Source organism: Protopterus annectens, chromosome 16.part0 (genome assembly GCF_019279795.1).
Source record: "Protopterus annectens isolate FY-2018-M chromosome 16.part0, PAN1.0, whole genome shotgun sequence".
NCBI classification, from domain to species: domain Eukaryota; kingdom Metazoa; phylum Chordata; order Ceratodontiformes; family Protopteridae; genus Protopterus; species Protopterus annectens.
The window spans coordinates 103,438,670-103,460,757 of NC_056750.1; the positions used below are offsets into that span (position 1 = coordinate 103,438,670).

Here is a 22,088-nt window from a genome sequence, read left to right on the forward strand (position 1 = left end):
AAAGGCCTGTAGTGCTTGCAACGCTAAGAGCACTGCTCTCATCTCTAGAACATTGATATGCAGTAAGGTCTCGGAATCGTTCCACGTGCCTTGGACCGTCCGGCCTGCAAATGCCCCCCCCCCCCCCACCCAAGGCGGGAGGCATCCGTGTTCACCGTGGCGAGAGGGGGAGAAGCACAAAAGGGGCGGCCTCCGTGGAGATCTGGTGAGTGGAGCCACCACAAGAGGGACCGCTTGCAAGCCTTGCTGATCGCAATGGGATGATGCATAGGAAGAGCAAGATAAGACCACTGAACTAGGAGTGTCCATTGAAGGACCCGCATATTGAACCTGGCGAGAGGAAGAAGAGCTATCGCTGCTGCCATGGACCCTAGAGCCCTCAGGACCAACTCCGCCGGAACTGAGCTGGAGTGGAGAATGGCCCGCACCTGGAGCTGCAGATTCTGAATTCTGTCCGCAGTGAGGAAGGCTCTTAACTCCTGTGTCTAACCTGGCAACTATAAAATCTATGAACTGCGTAGGGGCTAGGTTGGACTTTTCTGTATTTATTGTGATGCCCAGATGGGGAGCTAGATGGAGAAAGGAATTTCGCGCCAATAACAGTAGATGCCTTGTTGGGCGGTGAAGCCAGTCGTCCAAGTAGGAAGACCTGCACCCCTGAAGCCTCAGGTGGGCCGCTACCACTGCTAATACCTTGGTGAACACCCTGGGGGCTGTGGTGAGACCAAAGGGAAGGACCCGGAATTGGTATTGACTGGCTCCCAGCCGGAAGCGGAGAAACCTCCTGGAGTGTATGTCCATTAGGATATGGTAGTACGCATCCTTGAGGTCTATAGAGCACATCCAGTGATTTTCTCCCAGAAGGGGGAGAATAGACTGTAAGGTAAGCATTCGGAACATCTCCTTGGGAACTGCCAGGTTCAAGAGTGAATAGTCTAATATTTGTCTTAGATCCCCGCCTTTTGGCACTAAAAGAACCTGGAGTAGAACCCTGATCCGATCTGGTCTGGGGGGACGGGCTGGATGGCTCTTTTCTTTAGCAGATGGCCAATTTCTGCCAAAGCGGCCTCCCACTGACCGGGTGGAACGTCGGGGAGGGACTTCAATTTTGGAATGTGATGAAATGGGATGCGGTAACCTCTGGATATGATGCGGAGGACCCAGCGGTCTGATGTTATGGACTCCCATGCCGCTAGGTGCTCCGAATGTCCCCGACTGCCTCCAGAGTGGAGCAGCCGGGCAACCCTTCAGGGGCTGCGGGCCGTTCAAAGAAGGTTCTCTGGACCCGAAGTTCCTGGGAGCCCCTCTGCCCTGGGGGCGGCCCTCCCTGTCCTCCTCTGCCACGGAAGGACTGGTTGTCCGGAGCGGGTTGGGACTGCTGCGACTTCCGGAACCACATCTTCTTCTGGCCCTTTTGGTTCTTAGAATAGGGCCTCTGGGGCACAGAGAAGCAGATTCCAATGGCAGACAGCATCTTCCTGTCCTTTTCGCTCTGGGTCAAAGTATCACGAACAGTTTTGCCAAAGAGGGCAGAACCATTGAAGGGAGCGTTCGCAAATGACGCCTTGAAGGGCTCCATAAAATCGCAATGACGGTGCGGAGCCAGGCCTGACGTCTAGTAACTAGGCCTGTCCCTGCGGCTCTAGCGGCTCCCTCCGTAGCATGGGACAGTAACCGCATAGAGGTGTTGGTCACGGACCTGAGAGTGGCCATACGGGTGGAGTGCAACAATTTGTCCTCCTCCGACATGGACTCTGGGGGGATGCAGCGTATTCCGTGATAAGATCGCGCTGCATCCTAATCACATGTGCCAGGTAGTTCAGCGCCCTCACTGAAAAGGTCGCTGAACTAAACATCCGCTTCAAGCGGTCCATCATCCGAGACTCCTTGCTCGGGATGGACTGAGGGCTCTCCTGAGCAAGTTCCCTCTTGGTGGCTGCCGCCGTCAACATGGCATCTACCGGAGGCCCCTTACTCCAGTGGGCACGGTCAGCCGGGGGACTAAGTATACGGTCTGGCCTTTTTGGGATTGGCTCCACGGTGTCCGGATCCTTCCACGCCCTGGTGGTAATCAGGTCCACCAGGGGTCGGCAGGAGGGGACACCCAAGAGGTAGATGGGCCCGCTTCAAATGCCTCCAAGAACACGGACTCGTCCGAGGAAGACTTGGGCAGACCACCCCCTTATGCGCATTTCCATGATGTCTCCAAAGAGACATCCTCGGGGTGATCTTGGGAGCCTTCCCTTCCTCCAAATCCGTGTCTTCTGTGAGAGACTCGGGAGTCTATGTGCCTCCTTTTGCGTATGCTTGCGAGGGCATCCTCCGGGGATGTCAGAAGACCCTCGCAAGCGTGTCATGTTCCAAAGGAACAACTTGGGGCAAAGGAGCGGGCTGTCCCAGTGGCCGGATGGTGGAAGCCTGGCCCAGTACAGATGGAGCGGACACAGCCGAAGCAAGTGCCGGGGTCCGGAAACCCTCAACAGGGCCCTCTCCACTACATCAAAAGCCGAGGGAGCCGACCACCAAAGGATCCGAATCGGCTCTCCCTAGGATCCGAAGAGTGGATCGGAGCCAGCACCGGGCACTGGATCCGGGACAGTGCGCCGACACGGACGGGCGCCAAGGAGCACTGATCCCCGGATCCGGCTCGGATCCAGGCTCCGAGGTCGGATCCGGCACTCGAGGGCAGGGTCGGATCCGGTACCAGTACTATCAGCGCCGACCCACCCCGCCCGGCTGCTCGGCTCAACTGCTCAACCCGGTAGCGGGTCGGAGAAGGAGCTATAGGTTTGAAGAAAGGGTCGAGCTCCCCAGGGGAGGCAAGAGCACTCCCATCTGCATCTGGGCCTGGATGAACCTTCTCATCATCCGTCCAGATCAGCATCAGATAAACTATATGGATCTCGACGAGGCTACCGAGGTAGGCCTTGAGTGCCTCCTCGATAGCCTCGACGGAGATCGGGTCTCCTCCTCCTCAGGTCCTGTGAGAAGCACACAGGAGACCGGAGCCGAGGAGGGGAGAACCAGCAGACAAGGAAGCCAGAGGAGAAGCCTGGCAGGCGGGCCAAACAGAGGTCTCGCCCGCCGCTTATGGTGCTTTTCCTCCGTCCTTTTTCTTGCTTCCCTCTCCTCCAAACCACTAGAGGGAGGTTGAGTCCCAGGTGGAGGAGGGGGAGGAGAGGGAACGTAGACACGGTACCCCCGAGGAGCGGTAGCGGAGCCGAGTCCGGGGCAAAGTCCCGCCAGGACCAGCTTCGACCTCCGCTCCTTCAATGCCCTGTTGAACCCTGCACAAATGGAACATCCAGAAGTGAGGTGTTCAACCAGTGTGGCCATCAGCAGGGGAAAGCTTATGGCCACACTCGGAGCACTTCGAAAAAAAGGCCTTAGGGGGTTCAGACATCCTAAGGACACTACTTTTTACTTTAATTAGACTAAAAATTAAAGTAAGTAAAGGCTAACTAGCCAAACAAACACAGGCCCAAACACACTACGCACCAGCGAGGGGAGGGAAACTAAAAGTTATAAAAGTTATTAAAACTAAACAACTTTAAGCTATAAAGAAGGGAAACCTATAACTTTCACACAAAACTAACTGAAAAACCTTAAATTTAACACTGTAAATTGCAATAATAAACACTTAGCTGTACAGCTCTGGAATCCAATCTGGTCACCAGCGCGGCAAACTAGATCTGAGGTCATGTAGGGAGAGCAGGGCATTATGGGTGAGGGGAGGAGCTGAGAGCTCGGATCCATAGCTGGAAAACCATGCCGGTTCGGATCCGATATCGGATCCATAACCCACAGGTTGCAGACAAATGAATCTCCTACTTCAGATCTGGAGTTCCGCTGATGCTGCTGGTTCAAAGGGAGGAAGTGTTAGTTTCTCCAAGACAAAGTTGAGATCCCAAGCAGGTAAAGGGGGTTTTCTTGGAGGTTTGATATTTTTGATCCCTCTCAGAAATTGCTCGAGGAGAGGGTGTGAGAAGATAGGTGGATCCACATTGTATTCTGCTGAAATTGCTGAGGCATGAATCTTAATGGAAGAATAAGAAAGGCCATTGTGGAACAGTTCTGCTAAGTATTCCAGAATATGTGTCATGCTTGCCACTGTCACATCTAAGCCTTTTGATGTGTTCCAAATGAAAAATCTTTTCCATTTAGCTGAGTATGCCTTCCTTGTGGAAGGTCATGGCTTCCATGACAATGTCCTTCACTGTCTGTGATAAAACATTTTGTTTTGGATTTAAGGGATTTTCCAGGCAGTTAGCTGCAATGTTTTTAAGTTGGGATGCATGATCTTGAAATTGTTTTGCGTCAGAAGAAGAGGCCATAGGGGGAGAGGCCATGGTTTTGCCTGTGACATGCTCCTCAATAGTGGATACCAGTGTTGCCTTGGCCAGTCTGGAGCTATCAGAATCACTCTTGGCTGTTCCTCCCTGATCTTCAGTAGAACCTTGTACATTAAAGGGAGAGATGGGAAGGCATATACTTTTAGAGCTTTCCAGCTGAAAGAGAGAGAGTCCACCCTCCATGCTTGTGGGTGGTATGTCCTTGAGCAGAATGTCTTCAGTTGATGGTTGAGGGGGGAGGCAAACAGATCTATCTCCTGCGTTCCCCATGCCTTTGTTATGAGTTGGAAGATGTCTGGGTGCAGCATCCATTCGTGTGCATCCATGGTAGTTCTGCTTAAGCTGTCTGCCAGTGTATTTTCCTTTCCTGTCATGAACTGGGACTGCAGTTGGATATTGAGTTTCAGGCATAGCTCCCATAGATTCATAGCCAGCCAGCATAGAGGGTAGGAGTGTGTGCCTCCCTGCTTGTTTATGTACCACATGACCGTGGTGTTGTCTGTCCTTATTAACAGGTGGCCTTGATGGAGGAAGGGTTTGAAAGCCTCGATTGCATGCATCACTGCCAGCATTTCCTTTTGGTTTATGTGCATGTGTAGCTGTCCTTGAGACCATAGGCCTTGGATCCATTTGCCCTCCATGTGTGCTCCCCATCCTCGGTCTGAAGCGTCCGTGGTGATGGTTTGCTTTGTTTTTGGTTTGTTGAAAGGCAACCCTCTGTTGGACTGGCAGGCCTGAGCCCACCACAGGAATTCCTTTTGAAGGCAAGGAATGATTGGTATCAAAGTTTCCAAACTGTGACTGTGTTGAGACCATACACTCCTTAGATACCATTGTAATTTTCTCATATGCAGCCTGGCCTGTGGTATCAGAATTATGCAGGATGCCATGTAACCCAGGGCCTGCAGGATTTTCCTTGCAGTAAGCTAAGCTTGTCTTGTCAGATTCATGAAGTAATCCGGAAGTTGTTTTTGTTTTTCTTCTGTGAGAAAGGCCATTTGGGTGGTTGTGTCTAGATCCGCACCCAGAAAGGTTATCCTTTGGGATGGAACCAGTCTTGATTTTTGGATGTTGACTGTGTATCCCAATGCCTGTAGTAGGCGGATGGCATAGGCCAAGTCTTTTATCAAATTTACCTAGTTGTCCGCTTCTATAGGGCAGTAGTCCAGATAAGGGTAGATTTGAATCCCTGAAGTCTGCAGTGTGCAATTACTGATGCCAGGCATTTCGTGAATACTCTGGGCAGTAGATAAGCCAAAGGGCAATGCTGAGAATTGATAATGCTCTGATCCTGCAAGAAATCTGAGGTGTCTTCTGCAGTTTGGTCGAAAAGGGACGTGCAGGTATGCCTCCTTGAGATCTAGAGTCACCAGCCGAGACTCCTTGCCCAACATGGGAAGAAGTTGCTGTAGGGTCAGCATCTTGAATTTTGGCACAATGAGGTAAGTATTCAGTGCGGACAGTTCGAGAATAGGCCTCCATTGATTTTCTTTTCTTGGTACAAGGAATAGTCTGGAGTAAAATCCTTGGCCTTGTTCTGAAAGTGGTACTTTTTCTATAGCTTTCATTTGAAGCAAGTTGTTGATCTGCTTTAAAGCCTCTGCCCTCTGATTTGGTGGTAGGTTTGGCATTCCGTTTCTTTTTGGCAAAGTGTGGAAGTGGAACCTGTATCCTTTGTCTATTATTTGCAGTGTCCATGTGTCCCTTGTAATATAATGCCAATTTTTTGAGAATAAAGAAAGCTTTCCGCCCAAGGGTGCTTCCAGTTGAGCCCTGGTGGGCGGAATCAGAGTAAAGTCATTGAGCTTGTCCTGGTGTAGTAGTTGTTGTTGCTGCTGTTGCACTACCTCTCTGTTGGCAGGCTGCCACTGACGGCCTCTGTAAGAGCCCCTAGATTGGCCTCTGCCTCTGGGGCGTCTGTTCCTGCCTCTCTGGGCTCTGTCCGAGTCTGGAAAGGACCAATTCTTAGTAGGCCAGTTTCCGCTGAATCTCGGTGGTTGTACTTGTAGGAAATCCTTAACTGTTTGCACAGATTTTGCCTTTTCTTCATACTTTAAGACCTCCTGAGCAGAGGAGCCAAATAAATTTTGTTTCTCCATTGGAGCATCCAGGAGTTTAGCTTTAACATGGTCTGGCAAAGATTGTTCCTTCAGCCAGGCATGCCTACGAATAACTGCCCCAGTCATAGCTGACCTAAATGAAGCCTCCAATGCATCATAACCACACTTTAAGAAATGATTACTAACCTGCTGTGAGTTGTGTACCAAATCCTGAAGGGATTTACGGTCAAGGTGCTCAGGAGAAGAAAGCTTCTTGTTCAGTTCATCTAACAAATACTCTTGGTACTGTATCATATGAAATGACAATTTAGTGCCCTGACGGAAAGAGTTGCAGAAGTATATACCTTCTTTCCCCATCCCTCTAAAGCTCTAGACTCTCTTTCAGAAGGTAGAGGATTTTTGGCAATGGCAGCCGCAACCCCTTTAGGGCCCAGAGTAATAGTTTCTGGGTCTGCAGAATGGGCTTTATACAGATGGAAATTAGAATCCGGGACCCTGTAGTATCCATCAGGTTTGGCAGGGGCCAGGGGGAGAATATCAGGGGCTGTACTGACATTGTACACATCATCAATTACATTCAAAACAGGAGGTATAGCTAAGGGCCTATGCTGAGGCAAATATAAAATGGTCCTTAATCATTTTCTAGAATCAGAGAATTCCTGACCTTGCCATTGAAAATGCTCTCTCATGGAGTGTAGAGTCTCACCAAAGGAAAACTCTTCAGGAGGGGAGGGATAGATTCTTCAGCATCAGAATCCTCATAGGGCGAATAAGCCTACTCCTGGTGGTCTGACAACTCAGAACCATCCGTGGACTCATCTGAAGAGTGTGGGTCAGAAGGCTCAGTCCTGGGCCTTTTGTCTGGTGGAGGGTGAGAGGCCCTGTCCGGGTGAGGTTGTGAACCTCTAATTAAAGAAATAAGGTCCTCTGCAAGGCTGAGGATCTGAGAACTAGAGGAAGGCCTCTGGGAGGTAGTCTTGGGAGGCAAAGCTTTAGAAAGTTTAGCAGCTTTAGCCCTGGAAAAGGCCTTAATGGACATGGAAGCAGGGGCCTAGCTGCCCCACGTGCAGGAGTAGATATGTCCAAAGGTATGGTGTCGGACATATCCTGGACACTGGTTTCAGTAGGTAGCTCGGTAGTTTACTCAGCCGGGCCTCCCGGCCACGGTGGTCTGTTGAGTGGATTCGGATGAAGGAATCTCAGGACTCTGTTTCGGCCGAAACAGAGACACTCGCGGTAGGCTTTACCGTGGTTTCAGCCAAAACCGCGGGCCACGAGTGTCGGTCCTTGTCCTTCCGTTTTTTCACCGAATGTGATGTCGGAGTCTCCGACGGCATTTTATATGCAAAACTAGCCCCAAAAAATTCCTCTGCAAACTCCGACCGACATCTAAGAGTTCGTCGGTTGAAGGAAGCACAGGCTGAACAGGACGATACGTCGTGGGCTGGGCCTAAACAAGGAAGGCAGTAGGAATGGAAATCCTTATGAGGTATTTGTTTCCCACAAGTTAAACAATTATTTACTTTATCTGACATCGGCGGAGGCAAGAAAGAGTCCCCAACGGGGTACTTAGCTTTTTCAAAGTCTTCGGTAGCTGAAACCACTGGATCTGACCGACCGGCACTTGCGAACAGCTTCTGCTTCGGGCACCGCGCGGCAAGAAAGACTGAGGAAAATGGCGTCTGCAGACGCTTTGACGTCGGGGAAGGTGCGACATCAGCCGAGGCCAGACCCAGACTTTGGAATCCGGCCGACCGAAGGGCTGCCTGAGGCAGGACAACCCATATGTTATGACTGCAGATGCATCCTTGAAGGACATCAAGTTGTTCCATAGCATTTGAGTTTATAAATTCTAGGAACCTTTGGGCTAGGGTGTTGGAGCTAGAGTAATGCTCCCAGTCTATGTTTGGGTAGTTGAAGTCGCCCAATATAATGGTGTTTGGAGAGACCTTCATATTTTCCAGTGTTCTCAGGAAGGCCGAGTGGGGTTCCTGGGTTTGGGAGGGTGGTCTGTAGCAGGCTATAAACTGGAAGGCAGTTTTACCCACTGTTAGTTGCACATGGATAGACTCTGATGCTTCATGCTGTGCCACCAACCTGGAGGTGTGGGTATCTTTGACTAATATTGATACTCCCCCTCCTTTTGTGGTACGGTCCAAGTTTTGGGGACGAAAAGCATGGTATGAGGTATAATCTGGTAGTGCTGGGGTGCTCTCGGGGAGCCTTGAACCAGGTTTCTGTTACTGCACAGATATCGATGTTCTCCATGTTAAGGAGAGTTTCGAGTGCGTGCATCTTGAGGTTTAGACTTCTGGCATTGAGTAGCATTACTCTTAGTTTCTTATCCCTTGCGATACCTATGGAGGTGGGTTTGTCTTTTGAGCCTTGCCTAAAAAAGGCACTATGGGGGTAGCAAGAGCCTTTGCCAATATCCAAAAGCACAGGGGTGACAGGTGCAAGCCGTCCCTAGCGAAGCATCGTGGCTTGTCGAGCATGTCATCCCAGGCTGACAGGCATTGGATCCCCTTTGAATGACACCAATACGTAAGCCTGTTGAAATTGATCATCTTGTCTTCATATTGTGGCATCATTCTTGGTGAGGGTAAGATGCTACTCAAGGTCAGGGTCATACCAGCCTGGGCTACATGCTCAGAGAGTTCCTCTATGTCTATTCATGTAGTCCAGGGAGGTACGTCTCAGGTCATTCACACCAGCATGGACAATGACTGAGTCATATTTGTACTTGCCTTGGAGTGACCTGAGTGGTTATGTTATGTGGCGGATCCTAGCGCCAGACAGGCAGCTCACCGTGACCTTCTCCTTGTTCAGCCTGGTGAGCGGGACATCAGTGTGCCTGATGATAGAGTCACCTATTACAAGTGTATCAGGTGTGTTGTTTAGCCTTAAGGACTGTGACTGTTCGGCACACTGGCTTTGTGAGCTATGTGTTGCACGTGTTTTGTTTTGGGGTAGCGGTTGCTTGGGTGACTGCTTTGGAGGTCTTTGCTGCTTAGGCAGACTTTTATATAGAGCCGCCGAGTATGTGTTTGTGTGTTTATGTGTTTGGTTTGCTGTCGTGGTAGGTCTATGTGAGACTGGAATTGTAGTGAGTGTGGTTTCCTTCTCCTCCTGACTGGTTTTGCCAGTACTGAGTTGAGAGAGCTTAGCCTCCAGTATGGCTATATGGTTGCATCTCTCACATGTGTTGGAATTTGTTGGGAGGAGGAGAGGGTTGTCTGTGTACATGAGGCAGTTGTAACATTGCCTCAAGATTCCCAGATTCACCAGCTGGACCGGAGAGGAGATAACTGACCTTTGGACATGCTAGAATAGTATTGGGAATTCCTTTATAATTGAAAAAAAGGGCCAATGGGGAATGAGGTACTCAAGGGGAGTTTGTGAGGGTGTAGTGCTTTTAATATTTTAGTGCTGACTTATATAATTGCTTTAGTGAGCAAGTGCCAAGTAACTTAAATGCAATGTGTTTCAGGTAACTTAAATGCAAAAACGACAAACAGTAACTTTCTTTCAAGTGCAACAAGGAAATAAGTACAGTAAGCAATGCAGATATCACTAGGGATCCACAGAAGCTGAAAAGCGTTTTAGGTGGAATTAGCGTTTCAGGGAAATAACAAGCAAACAAACAAGCAGCATAAAAATAAAGCTAGATTCAGCAGGCCTGGATCTAGTCTATGCTACAGCAAACAAGGTGTACCAATTTCAGTAAGAAACAGTTCAAATATGCAGGCACTATAAGCCTTTAACCAGAAATTCCCAGCTCAGAAGGGCAGAGTCCAGCCTCTCCTCCCACAAGAGTGCAGATCACGAACCTTCTTAATGTAAAATAACTGGCCTGAAGCCCAAGTGCTTAAACCAGAACTAATACACTTTTAGAATAACAGACACTGAGCCCTCAATCAGCAGGTCACAACTTAGAAGGATGTAAGCTACCTGTCCTGCCACCACAGTGCAGGCCACAAACCTTCCTAATGTAAAACAACTGGTCTGAAGCCCAAGTGCTTAATCCAAAGGACTTTGGTTGATGACTGCATAAGGTTAACAAATCTGCTGTGCAATAAATAGTTCTGGTAGGAGCCAGAAAAGCACAATACCTTTAACATGCAGTGGGCAATTCTTTTAAGTACCGTAAACATATATTAAACTACAAAAACATCCAAATTTATTTTCACTGACCTGGAAAGCCTGGCTTCTGCTCTGTGTTTTCATTCCTGATTTGTCTCGTAGGTACATTCTTACTGTCTCTGGTCAGTTGTTCTCTTTCTCGTGGTCCATCCCTTCTGCGTTTCTTTTTCTTCTTTTGGGGCTTACTGAGGTATTCAGACCCATCTCTCACTGAACCTGGGCAAACAAAAATTGCATAAAGTAAGCATTCTGTGGCACATACATGTAATAAGACAAGTTGTGTTCCACTACCTTGCTGCACATATTGCACAATTTTTATCATAGTGGCTAAAGCCTTTTTTTTTAAAATAAGTCTAGTAAAACAAAAATAATTACAGATAGATGATGGAAAAGTAGTATCTATCCACAACCCCCTTTTTCACATTTCTGCACAAGAGGTATCACCTCAACAGTGACCACAAACAGCCAATATTCACAACTCCGGATGGTTAGCCCTGTCACAGTTGTTCTTCCATAACACACAAAGACACACACAGACAATTTAGTGTCAAATCCACCTACTGCGTGTGTCTTTGGAATGGTGAGGAAACCAGGGCAGCCAGAGAAAACCCATGCAGACTCTGCATAGAAGATACCCTAGTCGAGAATCACACAGAGCCTCTTGGTGTGGGGCAACAGCACTACCTGCTGCACTACTGTGCTGCCCACTAACATGAGATAAAAGGGGAATAGGGCATAAAAGGGGACATGACTTAAAAAAAAAAAAAATCAGTGTGTGTGTGTGTGTACGCTCGTGCATATAAATACAACTATTTCAGTAGTTTGTCTTTAAGGTCAATAATGGTCAACAGTTATGGAAGATCGCTACCTTGTTCGGAAATGTCCCCTTTCCCTACTGTGCAATACTGGAATTAGAATGGCTAAGTAGCTGGGAGTGTAGTGGTGCAGGGGGGATTACCCCCATGAAAAAAGATTTTAAAGTTGCATTTTCTGAGGACATATCTCACTGAGCAACTGCGCTGCATTTTCGACATTTTATTTATTACACCCAAACACATACGTGTGCCTAAGTATCTATATTTATATATGTATAAATATCTCTTTCTATATAGAGAGAGACACAGACACGCATGCATAAATAAAAATATAAAGACAGATATATAGATAGGCATATAAATTAATACAGATTCTGCTCACTTGACCGAGCCACACACAACTGATTGAAAATTTATTTGAGTGAGTCACAACGGACAGAAGAGTGTCAGAAGTGTATAGCCTGTGACAGTGTGGCTTCTGATTACAGGAGATATTAGAAAGCGAATACAGAGGAGTATGTTTGGACTGGCAGTGGCACCGTCACGTCACCCCCCCCCCCAATCTGCAGATGTCTGGGTTGGTGTACCACCACTGATTCACTGTTTGTGCTGATTTTTTTTTTCTCCACAGCTGTGTTACCACGAAGTTGGTAAACATATGTAAGGGGGTGTAGGGAGGAGTAAAGCCCTTCCACTTGGAAGAATGAAGGGGGGGCTTGCCCCTCCCAAAATTTTTTTATGCTACATCGTTTAGAATATTTTTTCACAATTGTGACTCAAATTCGTTTTTAGTCATTTGTGGTCAGTGTTTTAGGATTTAGTCAAACAAGCTTTTGATCAAATGACATGAATATATACAGACACATACATACATGTTTGTATGTACATACATACACACATATAAATATCTACATATCCATATCGAGATATATATATATATATATATATATATATATATATATATATATATATATATATAGGTATATACACACATACATACATACATGCTCACATGCTTGTACATTGTGAGGGGGTCCCTACCTTTTGTTAGAAGGGGTGATCCATGGATTGAGCGTTTGCGCTCAATGATCACAAGATCAGTGTTTGCAGTTTGCAACAGGTCATGCAGTTTGTAACGGGTCATATTCTCTCACACACACACACACATAGAATACAGCAGTACTCTAGTGTGATTAAAAAATTAACTTTTATTTCCTAGTGCAGTTGGAAAAATGAGATAAACCAGTTTCTCTTGTACAAGCTTCTTCGGTACCTGTTGCAGTGCCAGTGACTCTACAAGTACCAAACTTGCCTTTGGTGCAGAAGATTGTGGGTTCAGTTGCCAAACTAGGGAATTTAATTGTTGACACTACAATGCACCATATGGGGGTGCTGTATAAAGAGGAAATAAGGAACAATGAGCTACAGCACAATGTAGAGGCATATATAAAAGATCTTTGGTTAAAGAAAATAGATTCAGATTAGGTTACCTAAATCCAAACAGCAACAGTAACACAGGAAGAGATGTGACAAATTAAAGAAAGGTGTTCATGCTGTCTGTGAAGACTTTCATACGGAATTTCTATCTTCTGACAAAACTTATTATGCAGTTGAATAAAATACCACATCTGTGGAACAGACAATTACAGTTATAGCAAAACCTGGAGAGATCCATCACAGGTAAGGTCGTATAGGCTAGTTTCTACCCCAAACCACAATTATAAACTATTTACAGTAGTAATGGCCAAAGGATTAACAAAAACACACACACACACACACACACACACACACACACACACACATATGTATATGGTTCCCCTTCACAAGATCGAATATATGAATAAGTGAAACTCATAAGCCCGAGCCCAAAATCTCGAGTATTCATATACTCGAAATTGTGAAGGGGCACAAAAGGAAATTAAAAACACTTTTTCTAATGTTTCTGCTGGGGGACTGCCCCCCCGTACCCCCACACCTCCCCTACTTAAATATACCAACTCCAAGATCGCATTACAGCAAAGGAGATGGAAATGTACCATTATACGTTATATGTATAAAGCGCACAACAGGACACTTTCCATTCCTCCGCTTAAGTGCGGTCATGAAACCTGCACATTAAGGAAGGAACAGTACAGGGGGATCCAGAACCTACAAAAAGGTAAGTAAAACACTTAATCTAAGTTTTTACACTTCCCGTTCACAATTTCGAGTTACTGAAACTCAAGATTTTGTACTCGATCTTATGAGTTTCGGGCTTTCAGTAATTCGATCTTGTGAAGGGGAACCATGTATATATATGTATGTATGTATATATTCATCTTACAACAGTAAATGACCAGAGAGGTTTAACAACATGTAGAATAACGATAAAGATGCATGCGAGACTATCAAACACTGCTAGTTCCTAGTATGGACGCTGACAAAGCTTTTGGCAAGGTAGATGAGAGCCTTATTTCCTCAGTCCTTCAACATAGGTTCATAGGTAGATACTAGGCTATCTGCCCTAGGGCATTTATAAGCCTAGCCATACAGCATTTCCTTAACATTTCATTCAGTTGATCAAGACATTATAACAGGGGCCATAGTAAAGATAAAAACAGATTTCAGGCAACACGAAGATAGGAAAAGGTAGCAGACAAGGGTTCCACTATTCCAATTTCAATTCTGTTTGCTTATACGACTAGCATTAACTATTTAGGACATACATTTAAAATAGAGAACACAGAGTCTCACTTTATGAAGAAGACCTACTATACTACCTGGAAACCCTAGACAGGCTTTTGGATAAAGTATTTACTAAATTATGTAAATCTGGTCAGGCTGCACAGTATAAAATTAATATCAAAAATACTAACACAGTGAGAAGTAACTACACCCTGTTACCAGGACTCCTCCAAAATACTAACACAGTGAGAAGTAACTACACCCTGTTACCAGGACTCCTCCAAAATACTAACACAGTGAGAAGTAACTACACCCTGTTACCATGACTCCTCCAAAATACTAACACAGTGAGAAGTAACTACACCCTGTTACCAGGACTCCTCCAAAATACTAACACAGTGAGAAGTAACTACACCTTGTTACCATGACTCCTCCAAAATACTAACACAGTGAGAAGTAACTACACCCTGTCACCAGGACTCCTCCAAAATACTAACACAGTGAGAAGTAGCTACACCCTGTTACCAGGACCCCTCCAAAACACTAACACAGTGAAAAGTAACTACACCCTGTTACCAGGACTCCTCCAAAATACTAACAGTGAGAAGTAGTTACACCCTGTTACCAGGACTCCTCCAAAACACTAACAGTGAGTAGTAGTTACACCATGTTACCAGGACTCCTCCAAAATACTAACACAGTGAGAAGTAACTACACCCTGTTACCAGGGCTCCTCCAAAATACTAACACAGTGAGAAGTAACTACACCCTGTCACCAGGACTCCTCCAAAATACTAACACAGTGAGAAGTAGCTACACCCTGTTACCAGGACCCCTCCAAAACACTAACACAGTGAAAAGTAACTACACCCTGTTACCAGGACTCCTCCAAAATACTAACAGTGAGAAGTAGTTACACCCTGTTACCAGGACTCCTCCAAAACACTAACAGTGAGTAGTAGTTACACCATGTTACCAGGACTCCTCCAAAATACTAACACAGTGAGAAGTAACTACACCCTGTTACCAGGGCTCCTCCAAAATACTAACACAGTGAGAAGTAACTACACCCTGTTACCAGGACTCCTCCAAAATACTAACACAGTGAGAAGTAGCTACACCCTGTTACCAGGGCTCCTCCAAAATACTAACACAGTGAGAAGTAGCTACACCCTGTTACCAGGACTCCTATGAAAAATGTCTTTCTTGGGATGGACTAATCAAATGATCTACCAGGGGATTAAACTATCAGACAGACTGAAAGCATCAGATAAGAAGTGTTAAAAAAAATTTACATAAAGTAAGCAACTTTAACTTATTGGAAGAACATCAGTTTACATAATGATGCAAGCAATACAAAGACTTAATTCTCCCCCCTACTGTTATATACAAGGGCCACCAATATCCTCCTCAACACTTCCTTCTAAAGCCAAGAAACTAGTTACAGATTCCACAAGGTGCAAATAATAGGTTCATAGTAAGTACTAGGTTATCCGTCCGTGTGGATCATTTTGAAGCCAATCAATTATCAATTTGTTCTTGATGAGAATCAAACATCGTACCTTTTAAATGTGAGGTTAACACTTTAACCATTATGCCACCTCACAGCAAGCCTGGACATGGAAAATCCTGATGTTTCCAATTACACTGGATAGAACGGGTACAGCAGACTTTGAAAGGAATTTAACAGTTAATAAACTCCGTTCGACAATCTGTTAAAAATGAACTATGATGCGGTCAGGAAATATACAGCATTAGATTAAATGGATGGGCTACATGGGGATATATCAAGAATTAAGAAATGAAAAGAATGAAAGTTGGAAGCGAGATTAAATGTGAGAGCAAAAATTATGAGCAAAGTAAAATAGATATGGAGAGATACTGAAGTATTACCACATTAGAAAAAAGTATCAGCCATAAATCCCTTAGTATGAAAGAATTGAAGAAATGGAGAGGAACGCGGTATTTAATACACTGAGAATAACTGATCACTTGTGTGAAATGACTGATTCAGAATCAATTTGATGAGGTATTTGAAGGTGGAGAGGGGTACTAGGTACTTCTATCAGAGATTAGCTAACACCAGTCTAAAACGTATATGGTGAAGAAAGAAGCATGACCAACATGCATCTCACAACTAGTGGATCCGAGATCAGCAGTGTTTAGGGAAAAGATGGTGAGTCATGGCTACAGGATATTAATGGGATTAATAAAAGGGGAAATGGATACAACCGGGTTACTGTAGGGGAAAAAGTTGTGAACTAAAATATCAAAAGAAATGAGGTCAAACTTGATAATGAACCTCAGATATGTCAAAAGATCAATTAAAAATTATGTTTACCCCATATATGCATTCACAAGGAAAAATGCATGTTTTTTGGCTGTCAGTGTACACTTTTTTAACAGCAAGACTATCAAAATACTTCCTGTAATGTCCTCACTACTTATTTATCAATTTATTTGTTTTTTGTTGACCTGGAAAGTCCAACTAGGTGCAAAGATCCCTTTTAATGGGAGCTTTCAGACAAAATCTCCAAAAGAAATAGATATCAGAAAAGAAAAAAAAATACAAGACACAAAATGTAATAAAATAATATAAACAAAGAAAGGCTATAATCGAAGAAACATATCACAAAAGTTGAAATTTCAATAATTCACTACTGACAAAAATCACAAGATGTGACAAAGGGAGATACTGCCAGCACAGCTATCTGTAATTTTGTAAATAATTATGTCATTTGTGAATATCAACATGAACATATAAGGTGCTTGTGTTACAACTCTATTAGAACTGTAAGTCATGTGTATATCAAACTTGTTTGTATAGACGTGTGTTGAAATAGGTTTTTGCAAAGTGCTTCAAACGTATCCACAGTGTAACGTATCCACAGTGTGCCTACTGGAAGACAACAAAAATATATATGCACTATTGTAACTGTTTAAATGTATATATTTTAACACTGGAAACTAGAACACAGGAGGTTAACGTCAGTCCAGCAAAACTTCAGAAAAATAACTGAAATTAAACTACTTCATGGCTACACAATAAAAGATGACATATTTCAGGTTCAATGCAGCCAAGACACACAATGTCTGTACTATGGAACCTTCTGTAAATTCTTGGAATTGTTTTATGATTTCCAGCATCTGCCAAAGAAATGAGGAAAAGCCCTTGTCTATGCATTTTTACAGGTAGATGCTAAATGGTACCAGCTGCCATCAATGGTTGTTTTGGGCCTGGGAACTAGGAGTCAGATAACAAATGTTCTTCTACAAGCTATCCCAGCAGTAATATTTGCGATATTAATTTAAGAATTTTCTGAGTGAGACACAGCATTCTGTATTCTGTCTTTGACCTGACAACAACTAAAAGATCCTTTCGCAACATCTGCCTTGCTATGGAAGTAAGTTAACTAGGGTATAGTAATTATATTAGATTCAGTCAGGAATATAGTGAAGCATAGCTTAGATGTTTTCCTTTATTTATCTGAGACTGTCCTGCAATGCGGTTTTAAATATTTCCTGTGGTTTTGAACTTTGATGTCACTGTGAATATATATTGAGCATTTTCTTGTTCTTTTATTATTATGAAATACATTTAAACTTTTCATTGTGGCTTATCTGTCTAGACTGCGGTGGTGGTGCTGCAGTAGCGTTGTCGCCTCACAGTAAGACATTGTCCTGTTCGATTCTCAGCTAGAGCGTCTTCTGTGTGGAGACATGCGTAAATGGGCATACCTTCGTTGAAGGTTGTGCTTCAGGGCCGGCAACTCGGCACGTAAAAATCTACTGCCAATCATTAGCGGACCGGAGTTCCGCTGTGGCGACCCCTAACCGGGAAAAGCCAAAAGACACAACAACAACATTGTGGCTCATCTGTCTAGAGGTATTTAAGTTCTGAGACTACTTGCATATTTATTTGGTGACACTGTGTAGGCTACTCTTAATAGCCTTATTCTTGTTCAAACTACCATTTGTATTAATACTAACAATAAACAGTAAGACTGGAACCCTTTGTTATGGGCCTTAAATTAGCTGATAAGGAGCTGGCTGGTGGCAGTGATACCTATCTTATAGTCTGGGCAAAAGGGGGCATAGCTAGTAAACCTGTGCCAGCCTTTCCTAGCACAATTTTAACTTCTCAGACTGGCTTAAAGTACTTGAATATCATGAAAACAGCACTGAGAGAAAAGTGTGGGATCGTGGGTCAATCCGAATGCAATTAAATACTTTAAAGAACTTGTCACGTAAGTTTAAGGCGTTGCAGTTGGATAACTTATTTTTAATCTCTGGCTCTCAATCAAGTGCCGAAAGGATTACAGATATATAAATATTGTACAGGTATGGCAATTAATTCCTTGATGCACAGGGAACTGTCAAGTTGTTTGACAAGACTGGGATGGATGTTATGCATATTATTATATGCAATAATGAAAGACAATTATCTGGGTTGCAAAAACAAATTAATGATTTAAATGAAATTATCACTAAGGACATGTTATTTTCATTAAATGCCTCTAAATACCATGACATTTTATTAACTGGACAAATATGTCGCTGAGAACTAGGACAGAAAACAGCATAAGCTATTAATGGATTCAAAAGATTATGCAAATAAAACAGTGTATCCATCATCGAGGAACATTAGAGGCACAGTGAATGACAACAGAGATTTGAATTTAAATGGAAGGGGGGAAATTAATTATGTTAATGGGGAACTAAATGTAGCTCAGAATGAGCCTTTTTTTTGGAACAGCCTCAACTGAGGTGGTCGAAGCGAATAAGGAATCAGAGCAAGCATTACCAGGGCAGGTGGATGGATAATACGGACCCATGGTGGCAAGGGAGGAAGGGTTTGAACTGGTACAACAAACACTATTACAAAGGCAATGGGTATTGATTTATAAATGAAACTTACCTTGAAATATACAACTGTGATGGTTTTAAGATATTTAATTTTAGTGCTTTAGAGGTTAAACCAGAACACTTCACTTTGTTTAAAAGAGGTTTTTCTTTTGTGCCTGAGTTTAGACTAGATATTGGTAGTTTGTTAATCAGTTTAAAAATGTACACCAGGAATTTACATCTGAGAATGTTTTTCACTGATACTTTCAGTGATGTGTACGATGTTTGAAGTGTGTTAAGAAAAAGAAGCACTTTTATTCCACCATCACATCCAACTGTTCAAGTGTTTGAACAATTGTGTGAAAGGGATTTCAGACAATTAATACGGGCAAATGTAAATTAAAGATAATTTGACCTCTGATGAACATTTGTGTTTAAAACATTTAGCTTCAAATAAGGAATTTCATATTATGAAACCAGACAAAGGTGGGGAAGTTGTGGTGATGCACTATATAGATTATGTGGGTAAAGTGAATGAGATTTTAAATTAGACGGATACATAGAGTCTCACAGAAAGAGATTAAAAAGTTGTTATGTACTCACCATAACGTTCCATTTGAGTTGTTCCATCTCACCTTCATTCTTCACTAATGGGTTCGGAGCCGATCCTCTGCTCCAACATGGCCGACTAGCACGCTCAAGGTTTTCCAGTAGCTCGAGACCCAACCCCTTATATCCCACAATGCACTGCTGGAATTACCTCAGATCTTGTTTGCTGCATAACAAATAGAAATACAATAATTATTCTGACTAGGAATGAAGACCCATTGAAAAACCAGGATGAAGACAGCCTCCAGGTCAACTGCCAGCAAGGAGGGGGAAGGAGGGAGAGACTTGAGAATGAAGGCGAGATGGAACAACTCACATGGAACGTTATGGTGAGTACATAACTTCTTTATGTGAAGTTGTTCAATCTCGCCATTCATTCTTCACTAATGGGTAGCATGCCTAGCACCCTGATCTTGGGTGGCTCATGGAAGTACACTCTTCAGAACCGTAGAACCAAATGAAGCCCTGTCCCTGGAGGCCTTATCCACTTTATAATGGAGTTATAAAAGTGTAATGTTTAGACCATGTGGGGCTGCCACACAGATGTTGTCCAAAGGTAATTTGGCTTGAAAGGCTGAAGAGGTAGAAACTGCTCTGGTTGAATGAGCCTTCACCTTACTAGACAAGGGCATGTTATGACAAGAATAGGTGTAAGTGATACAATCAGACAGCCACTTAGAGTTGTTTTGGCAACTGGTTTACCTTTCCTGGCCTCAGAAAAAGACAGAAAAAGCTGATCTGATTTCCTAATGTCTTTTGGTCTGTCTAAATAAAATCGAAGTTGTCTGTGAACATCGAGTTTGTGCAACATATATTCCAATTTGTTGGTGTGATTAGGGAAGAAAACGGGCAACTCAATGACTTGATTGATGTTAATCTCGGAACATACTTTAGGCAAAAAGGATGGGTTTGTCCTGAGAGATACTCTGTCAGCATGATAGACCATATAAGGAGGCTTGATGGATAGGGCTTGGAGCTCTGACACTCTGTGGGCTGAAGTGATGGCTACTAGGAAGATAGTTTTCCACAATAGAAATTTTAGTTCACAAGATGATGCAGGCTCAAAAGGAGGAAGAATTATGTGAGATAACAAAGTTCAAATTCCAGGGAGAATAAGGAGTCTTTACTGGAGGTCTCGTGAAAGGAACCTTATAGAAAATCTTTAGACAATTGGTGAGCCATAACATTCAATCCATCGATCCCTAGATGGAAATTAGATATAGCAGCTAGTTGTACCCGCATCGTAGCAGCCGCTGCTCCTTTGTTGAAAATTTCTGTCAAGAATTGTAAAATGGAAGACAATGGCATTTGGTAAGGGTCAATATTTATTATGAGAGGAAGCCCAAATGGAAAATCTCTTCCACTTACTACGATACAATTTACTAATGGAAGGTTTATGGGAAGCCAACAAAATTTGACTAGTGTCATGAGAAAGATTATAAAGCCTGGCTATGTGAGGAATTGGAGCAGCCAAGCGGTTAGCTTCAGTGTCTGCAATGATAGATGAAGATCCCCTGACGGATGCGTCAATAAGTCTGGAACTGGGTCATGGATTCATGGGTCTTCCTGAATGTGATGGTAAAGAAATGGAAACCAAATCTGCCGAGGACAATGAGGGGCTATAAGGATGATTGTCTGTCCCAGCGACTTTGCATTCTGTAAAAATCTGGGTATCAGAGGAATTGGGGGAAATGCATAGGAGACCCGGGGGCCAATCGTGGACAAGAGCATCCCTCAGAGACTGACCTGGTGGGGGAATCAGGGAAAAATAGCTTCTGCATTTGTTGTTGATATGACTGGCAAACAAGTCACAGGAAGGCTGGCCCCATTTGCGGAAAATCCTGTACGCAATCTCTTGTTTGAGGGACCATTCATGGTGCAATAAAAGTGCCCTGCTCAGTTTGTCCGCTATGACGTTGGATTTGCCTGGGATGTGCGTTAACAGAAAGCACTGGGATGACACTGCCATACTCTGAGGGCTTCTTAGCAAAAGGGGTAAGACTTGGCCGCGCCTTGCTTGTTCAGGTACCAGACCACTGACACATCTGTCTGTATTTCAAATGTCCCTAGATGAAGAGAGTCCTGAAAGTATTGCAACGCTAGAAGTACTGCTCTCATCTCCAGGACATTAATATGCAGATGTGATTCTTGATCTGTCCATGTGCCTTGGACAGTCTTTCCCTGAAAATGCCCCCCACCCTATCTAAGCATCCATGGTCACAGTGGCAACTGGAGGGGGTAGCATGAAGGGACGTCCTATTGTGACATGGAGAGACATCAACCACCACTGAAGATCCTTCTTGCAGGAACTGGTTATCAGGATCATGTGATTCATTGGAAGTTCTTGTTAAGACCACTGCATGAATAGGAGCCATTGAAGGATCCTCATATGCATTCTTGTTAATGGGATTGCCAAGACTGCTGCTGCCATCAATCCTAGTACTTTCAATACCTCTGCAGCTGGTGCACTGTTCTTTGATACCAAGGACATGATGTGCTGGCGAAGAATACAAACCCTTTCTGGTGGAAGACGAAGAGTGGTGGTTGACGTGTCTAATTCTGTCCCTATAAAAACGATATGCTGCGATGGCAACAAGGCA

General features: G+C 44.2%; 1 protein-coding gene across 2 annotated transcripts in view; it reads right to left on the reverse strand.

The window, feature by feature from the left end:
- SURF6 (surfeit 6) overlaps nt 1-22,088 on the reverse strand; it is a 471,845-nt gene that overhangs the window by 280,098 nt on the left and 169,659 nt on the right. For both annotated transcript variants that reach the window (XM_044058622.1, XM_044058623.1), the window contains one exon: nt 10,607-10,771. In XM_044058622.1, the coding sequence (XP_043914557.1) occupies nt 10,607-10,771 (165 nt within the window). The remainder of the gene's footprint in view (nt 1-10,606; nt 10,772-22,088) is intronic.